The 8369-nt window shown below is 46.0% G+C and overlaps 1 protein-coding gene across 1 annotated transcript in view; it reads right to left on the bottom strand.

Annotated features, from left to right (window-relative positions):
- Positions 1-229: 229 nt before the first annotated feature.
- Positions 230-8369, bottom strand: part of ntn2 (netrin 2) — a 37445-nt gene continuing 29305 nt past the window's right edge. Inside the window, exons 5-7 of the mRNA XM_084039443.1 lie at positions 6389-6442; positions 2383-2457; positions 230-2303 (exon numbers count right to left, since the gene is read on the bottom strand). Coding sequence (XP_083895569.1) covers positions 1924-2303; positions 2383-2457; positions 6389-6442 — 509 coding nt within the window. The 3' untranslated portion in view covers positions 230-1923. The remainder of the gene's footprint in view (positions 2304-2382; positions 2458-6388; positions 6443-8369) is intronic.

Below are 8369 nucleotides of genomic sequence, written 5' to 3'. Positions count from 1 at the left end.
GCTGACAGGAAGAGAGCGGAGGAGAGACACTTTTGGACGAATGACAAACCAAACATGCAGCCGCAGCCAGGAGCGTATAACCACTCGCTAGCATGACATGTGCTCCCCCCCCCCCCCCTCAAAACGCTGTTTGTCTTGTACTCTATTTAAATACATTGTAATGTGCTTTGCAAAATGAAATAACAGCAAAAAAAAAAGCTGAAGAGCAAACCAGACATGTCTCTCTGTGTTTTTTACTTCCATAGTCTCTTAATTTAATTTAAAAACCGGCTATGCGTATTTGGCAAAGGATGACAGGGACTGTGTGTTAGGGGGGGGTGGTGGGGGGGTAGATGACTCGGGAAGTTTTCCTTTGGATCTTGATGCTCATTTTCGTTTTAGCTTGTACGCTGCTCACTGTAAGGTTTCGACGGACCAGCAAAAACCACAAACATGCAAACATAACAAAGCACATGAGGAGTGAAATACGATCCTCTCATGTCATAATACAATCAGTGAGCGCTAAAAAACTTTCCAGCCTCATTCATTTTGTCAAAATACACCAGAGAGAGAGAGAGAGAGAGAGAGAAAGAAAAAAAAACACGATTTAAGTTGTTTATCCGACTTTCTTTGTTTTCGTTTTACTGCATGAAATAGGAACTCTGTCGTTTCGGGCAAACAAAAGCCTGCCAGTCACCGGGCGCATCGGGAGAAAAATGTTCAGACGTTTTAAATGCAAACAAATGACATCGGCCAACGCGGCGACATCTGGACGGCCACTGCTACCCGGCGGAAGACATTATCCATAAAGCAAAAGAAAAAAGTGTCCTCGGAAATATTGGTATCGTTCTGAAATTCCAGCCATTTGTCCGCTTAAATGTTCTCTTCCAGAAAAAGTGACGAGCAATGAGTCATGACGGCGATGCATGACTTTACAAACCGCCTCCTGAGAGGGACTAGTGGTGGAGCGGCACCGTCCCGGAGGGCCGAATGTGACTCACACATGCCAACGGGGTTTGTTCCGCGTGAAATGAAACAAAAAGGCTAAATCTCAAATACAGATGCAGCTGGAGTATGGATGGATGGGATAAAAGCAGCCACATGAAGAATATAAACTTCACTATGAGCGGTGGCATCGAATACTGGCGGATATAAGAGCCTACTGGAGCAGTTTGTTCTGCGAGGGCTTTCTGGTGGCAGCAGCAGTGGTGGTGAGACCGAGGTTTGCTGTGGAAAAAAAAAAAAAAAACGTCCCCTGCAATGAGAGCCCTTGGTTCCTCACGGGACAAGAGTTTCATGGTTACAGTCTGGAGAGGTTACTGCAGGGACCTAAAGAAAGTAGGCCCATTTTTTTTTTTTTTTAATAAACATTTTAACAGCAAAAAAGGTTGGCAGGCGGCGCGAGCTAATCCGAGTTGTTTCCACAACGAAACGTGATGCAGCCAAGCTGAGGATGTGCGGCTTTGTCTTGTTGCTGAAATCAGTCAGCGACAAACACTGTTGAATAAAATCCTCAGTGAAGTCAAACAAAGGAACAGGGGACAGTCAGTCTTGACAGGAAGAGGAGGCTTGGGGGTCGTCGGGGTCGTAGTTTGGGGACAAGTGGACATTTCCGCTGTCGTCGTTGAGGGAAGGGAATGGCGTCCGCTTTTGTCTACACTTCATACCCTTTTTAATGGTCCCTTTTTAAGGCAAACCAATTGGACAAAAAAAAAAACTGACATAAACGAAGACAAACCTTGAAAAATAAAAAAAGGAAAATAATTATACAATATACACAAAATGTGGTCCTTAAAACAGGTAGGGTACATGCAGTCTTTCTAATGTGCAGTGTTCCAGTGATGGGGGAAGACGGGGGGGAGGAGAGGGAGGTTGCTGGGTAACGGTTCATGTAGGTGGGCGATGGAGGGGGAGAGGTAGGGATGGACGCTGCTTTCCCCCCCATCACGCTTTGCCGCACTTCCCCTTCTTCTCTTTGCGCTGGAACTTCCTCAGGCGTCTCGTCCAAACGTCCCTCCACTGGATCACCAGGCTGTTCTTATCGGCCATTAGGCCCACGCGTTCCGCCCCCGGGCTGGTGGCTCCGCCCCCGGGTCCGACCCCTTGCACCGGCCCCACCGCGCCGTCGCTGCCGCCCATCACCAAGAAGCGCTTGCTCATCTGGATCTTGGGGCATTTGCACGCCAGGTCCTTCATGTGAACCCACAGGATGTTGTCGCCTCGCTTCAGGGGCTCGCCACGGCTCTTGTACACGGACACCAAGTTCACCGAGAACTTTGCCCAGTCGCCCACCGTCTCCATGTCCAGCACGTTCACTTGCACCGCTAATGAAAAAGAAATACACTCGGGTCAGTACTCCCAAAACCTATTATTATCATTATGATCATTTGTGTACTCTCGTACCGTAATCCTTTTTGCAGTATTTCTTCATGTTGATCTTCAGGTTGCCCTTGACTGGTTTACAATAGGACTCGCAATCTGCCGGAAAAAAAGAAAAAGAAAAGAGGACAACCGTCATTCACTCCTGGAATTTAACTGCACTCACATTTCACACATAAGGGGACACTTACACACTTGAAATTTGAATCGCTGTCATGAGGTTTTCTAGAACGCACCGTTTCATAGTGCGTTATGTGGTGCTTTTGTAAAACCAACACATCTGTAATGCTAAAGTTAGTGTGACAAAACACTGTAAACTGTTATGTGCTGTGAAACCACCAAATAAACACCCTCAAGAGCTCCAAATAAATCACTACGTGCTCGTTCCGTGCTTGCCAACTCTATATGTATTAACTCGAATAGAAAAAGCTACGTTTGCGTTTTTTTATCTTTGTTCTCTAAAATGGCCGTGAGCGTGTTTGTGTTCACACCTCACGACAGCACGTATTCACCGACAGTGCCGAAGGTTCGGAGGAAAACTGGATCCACGTCGAGCTCAGTTTGGGGTTTTTTGTGTGCTCGAATACAACTTTTGACGGATCACACATCAAACCGCTGCAACAGCCAGCGCCGGGACACGAGCGGAAACATTCCAGAGTTGTAAAAGTGTTCGCTTTGACATGTTTTCGGGGTCTTGAGAAAAGACAGAGCGCGGTGGAAGCAGGTCATGGTTGGATGAATATGAATAGACCTGCCAGTGTGACGACCAAGACCACACGTTGGACAGATGACCTCCGCTGACCATTCATAGGCGGGGGGTTATAATTATGATTGTGACCCCTCGGCTGAGAGACCGATATCAGATCTCGTCTTCACCCACTCTGAAAGCAGCGTTGGTTCCTGTATCTAGCTGCAGCCTCACATCCGTTCACACCGGAATAACAAATAATAATAAAAGCCTTGGAAATAGACTAAATTATTTGCAAATTCATGTTGATAAATGACTGTGTATAACACATTCTAGTTGATCAGTTATGTCAGATAGAGCACATGCATGTGATTATTTCACATGGTTTGTTTGTTTTATGCTGAAGTATTTATTTTGTCGTCTCAACAGCTCATCTCTCAGCTTTGCTGCTCTGTAATCATGAAAAATGCTTTTTTCCACGAGCTGAGAGCACTGGGCATAGAGTACAAAGAAGACAGGCCAAATTTAATGAACTTTCAAAAAAGAAAACAACAGATTAAAGCGCTTGTTATCACTCAATTAAAAGAATCCTCTGTTAAATGTTTTTGCTTGGTGTTTTTGAGTTGTTACTGCTGCAACTGGAGCTGTGACAAGAAGGAAAGAGACACCGTTGATCGTTAGCGGGGCTAAACTGTAACTTGACAGAACGCCACTGGAGTTTTATGAACCGTAGAATGTCGGATCCACTTATTTCAATTACATAACTAGAGAAGGACATTAAAAAAAGGGAGAAAAAATCGAAATGATAGACTGAGAATATGCAGAATGCCAGGATGGCCAAATTCCAACATGGTTCTAATCAGTTTTAGTGAGGAGACGCGAAAGAAGCTGACCACTGCTGCTCCCTTGTCAGTGCGCGAGAGTGAAAAAACACATGGCGGTAACTGAACTGGTATCTGTGGTCAGCGGTCGTTGCCTTCACAGGAAAAACATTCAGTCATGTTGCTTCCCAAAGCAAACCATATAAAAAGAAAGCGGGATGTGAAATGCCCCAATTAAAAGAAAAAGAAAAAAAATTGTAGTAATTACACTTTCTGGGATTGCATGAGAGTAGGGGTGTTGCATCATTCATTTTTTCAGGGGGGGGAGGACGGATGGAGCAATGGAAGGAGGAGAAAGAAACGGGGGGGGGACCAAAGAGAACCATAAAAATGTCCAGGAGGCTTGGCTGTATATCAGAGCGCTGGAGATTTTATTAGCCAGAGAGACGGAGAGACAAGGAAGGAAAAGGGAGAAAGAGAGAGCAGATGGCAGCTTCCAATAACCTCCAGACAAGGGTGACTTTAAAATAACGATGAGTGGAGGTGTAGATGTGGACGGGCGTGGAGGTGTGCGTGTGGACGGATTTGTGCGCAACTGCGTTACTCGCATACTTTAAATAAATGATGTCAAATATCTCGCTTAAGGTCCTTTTCATTAGAAGCGAGAGTGAGCGGTTTCATGTGCGGATCGTTATCATGTAAATGTGCATGCAAGTGTGACAGGCGTTTGTATGGGATGTGCATGGATTTCATTATATCACTGTGTGTGTGTGTGTGTGAAGGTAATAACGAGGGCTGGGAGACAGTGTGTTTTCCCATGAAGAGTCACTTACTGTTGGCTGTTCACCTGGAAAAAAAAGCTCTGGGTGAATCGCCCACTGACCCAGAAGACTGGCCCACTGAAAACAGTCCCAATTTGGCTCCGGGGCTCTCGATGCCCCTGCTTCCTTTGAGCCTCTCTCACTGTGCCATGACAAGGACAAATTGCACCCGCCGCCCCTTACACAAAAACTTTCTGGGGCCTTGGGTTCCTGACACTGAAGCTCGTTCTATGGTGGTTTAGGAAGGAGAAAGATGGGGTGGGAATTGGCGATGAACAACTCTTGTGTTCTGAGACCCTGTTAACATTTTCCCAGGGAAGTAGTCACATGAAAGTAAACACAATAACGGGCTGGACTGGACTTTTTAAAGAGGGCTTAAAAGCCGAACTCCTGAAGAAGACGCAAATAAGAATGAGCAGAGGTGAGAAAAATATAACTATATTATTTTAATAAGCCTGCTGTGTATTTCACACAGCATTCTTCTCCATCTATTTTTTTTTTATCGCTCCATCCCCCCCCCCCCCAATACCAGAATGATAATGTGTGTGGACAGACCTTTTCCTTATTGCTGACAGGTTCGGCTACAAGACTAGTAAATATACAGCTGGAGCCAGCAGCCAGTTAGCTTAGCAGCTACCGCAGCTGTGTCCAATGGTAACAAAATCCGTTGTATACACTTTGTTTAATCTTGTTAAAATAAAACAACAATTTGTGGTTTTGGTTGGATTATTTTACATCTTTCTGCTAAGCTAGTCTAAGCTAATTTAATTTAGCCAATTTTGAATATCTACCACACAAACATGAGAGCGGTATACATTTTTTCGTCCAACTCCTGGCAAGAAAGCAAATAAGCATATTTCCGAATATGTCAAACTATTCCTTTAATGTAAAGCCATGTATTACATTTATACCGTTCAATTCAATTCAAGCTCTTTGGCTTTGTGAAAAATGTTGGCCTTCAATATTTTCCTGTGAAATTAAATCAGTGGTCATTATAGACTATACAGACTATAGTTTACTCATAATAACATAAAGCTTTCTGGGAAAATATAATTTATAGAAGAGAAATGGATTCAAAAACAATAAAATGATATGCTTTGACTCATGCAGTAAAGTATCTGTGGCAATGTGGGGTGTGTGTGATCTGCAGCCTGAGTGATGATATAAACCCACTAATGAATCAACATTTCCGAATCAACACCACCGTTCGAATCAAACAGCCGCAGAATGAAAAATAAGGGGCAGGGTAATTGACCATAGCGTAAATTGGACAGTTACAGGGAGAAACTGAACAAATTTCCCCCCAGCCTCTTGCCAACACTCTTTTTCACGCCTCAAAACTCCCCCTTCCACTATATCTCCCAGCTAAATGTTAAACTAATCGCCTCTGCTGCCATATCTGCATGCCTTGGCTTTAAGCTGCCTCTATATTTTGAGCACAGTGAGGCTCCGCTTACTTGAAGTTAGCGGTTGGAGGGGAAACCGTGCCAAGGACATAGGTATTTAAGACAATGGAAAAAATTCTGCAGGTCCCAGTGCACTCGTTCTCTTTGCCGAACTTCAAAAGAGCGGGACCCACCCTTCATTAATATTTATTCCACACCTTAAAACTCGAGTCCAGAAATATTAAAAAATATGTTTTTGTTCCTCTCGTAAAAGCCGTGGTGCTTATGGGCGAGGTGCAGAGAGTGGATACTAACCTGCTGGTTCCTCTGTGCTGCTCACCACAGCTGTGGGGTTGACCACTGGGATTTCTGAAAAACACGAAGAAAATCCAAAGTTATTCTGCTGGTTAAATGTAAATCCATAACCTTTGAAGTACGGTCCAAGTCATTTGGCTAAACGCCTGCTAAGAGTGCATGTGTGGTCAAAGACATGAAGTATGTCGGAATTCATCATTCCAAAGAATCGGTATTGGGAAGGTTGAGAGTATATAAATGAACCCACAACAAGAATGAAGCGGGGGAAGCTGAGCATTGTGGAAAAGCGCATTTGCTCACCGAGGCCAATAAGAGAAAACGCAAGGGTTGTTCCACAGTAAGATTTGTGATCTATGTCAACTATACACATGAAAACACACAGAGCGTTGCAGACAGACATGCTGGATAAACACCGGGAGACTGACAGGGATGCTTATTGGTGGTGAGAGGGAAGACAGGCTCAACTAAACCATGCATTCCACCGACTAATGTGGTGGTTTCACTGTCATTTTTAAAAGGAATACGCTGGAAGAGCCAAGAGACAGTATAAGTGGATGAAATAAAATGGAGGTCAGAGGACCAAATTACATTTTTGAGACAAACAGAGTAGATGCACCATAAATCCACCCGGTAATCCAGTTGGCCGAGAAGCCGTTGGAAGTCGGCACACTCGATACATCTGAGGGAAGTGGATTCTTTGAGGTAGTGCTGAATAAATTGGAAAGGTGGCTGCGCTAGATTAGTGTTGTCCTCCCCTGACAGATGCTGGCTCAACGCTGCTGTGTAATCTGCATGCGAGCATGTAAAGACAGACGGACAGATGGCGAGAGGGGCCGATCTCGGTCGGGTCATCTTGAGACAGATGCAGCCCTCCCTTGCCGTGCCCGCTGGCTAAGCTAAAAAAGTGCCTTGCGGAATTCCTCCAGGACATCCCTTCTAATCGTATGCAACTTTCCAATACAAATGCTAATGCTAACAACGGGCCCTCTGCTTTTACCGTAAACAGAGTTACTGGAAACGCCGGCTTAGCATCCACCCAGAAAATCTGCTTTTGATTGGATTTGGAGGTTGAGGGTTCTGCACTGAGTGAGCGGGAGTGGTGGGGGGGGGGGGGGGGGGGCGGAGGGGGGATTGGGTGGCAGCAGTTGTCTCTCTGAAATTATGGACACCCCGCCAACAAAAACAAACAAGGGCACAGAGCTTTGTGAAGGCAGGCGCAGCTGCTAGAAGCCACTTTGACTCCCGTGCGCCCTCGTGGCCACGTCTTGTGAAGACAGACAGATGATGAAAGGATCATTCAGATGAGGGTTGCTGCCATCATGCTAATTGGCTGCTTAATGGGCTTGTCTTCTGTCTTAGCGTCCGGGAGCCTCAACAGGAGGTACGCTGCCCGCCGTGAGACCACATTGACACACACACAGACGTCGCTATTCGGAAGGGACTCCAAATGCACGCGCGTACTTTTCTTCTTGTTCTCACCAGGATGGTTCAGTGGCGCTTAAATGAGTGGGATCTGCCATCCGTGACCACAGTTGTTGTCACTTCTCGCCCCGTCTGCCATCTGCCACTGGGGCCGCATGTGAGAGAAAACAAATGCGGCACCATGTGGTACGGTGCGGCGGAGCTCGCCGCGGCACCGGCAGGCACGGTTCGCCTTGGTGGAGGTTATCCAGTTAGCGTGTGCGGAGTGAGTGCGGAGTGAGTGAGTGTGTGTGTTTGTGTGTGTGTGCCCGTACCGCCTGGCACGCAGCACGGTGGAAAGTTGCCCTCTATTACGCATGCCTGCATGTGCCGGGGCCCGCTGGCAAATTTCATAACCCACACGCACACATACACGTTTTGTCACAGGAAATTAAAAAACCTGATGTAGTTGACATGCAAACCTGCAGCAACACACACACACCCACACCCACACACACACACACACACACACACACACACTATACACCACAGTCTTGAGTTCTCACACCAGCTTTCCGCA

Source organism: Eutrigla gurnardus (assembly GCF_963514095.1).
Source record: "Eutrigla gurnardus genome assembly, chromosome: 22".
Lineage (NCBI taxonomy): Eukaryota > Metazoa > Chordata > Actinopteri > Perciformes > Triglidae > Eutrigla > Eutrigla gurnardus.
The sequence above is the reverse complement of the archived record's forward strand: the minus strand, read 5'-3'. Positions and strand labels throughout refer to the sequence as shown.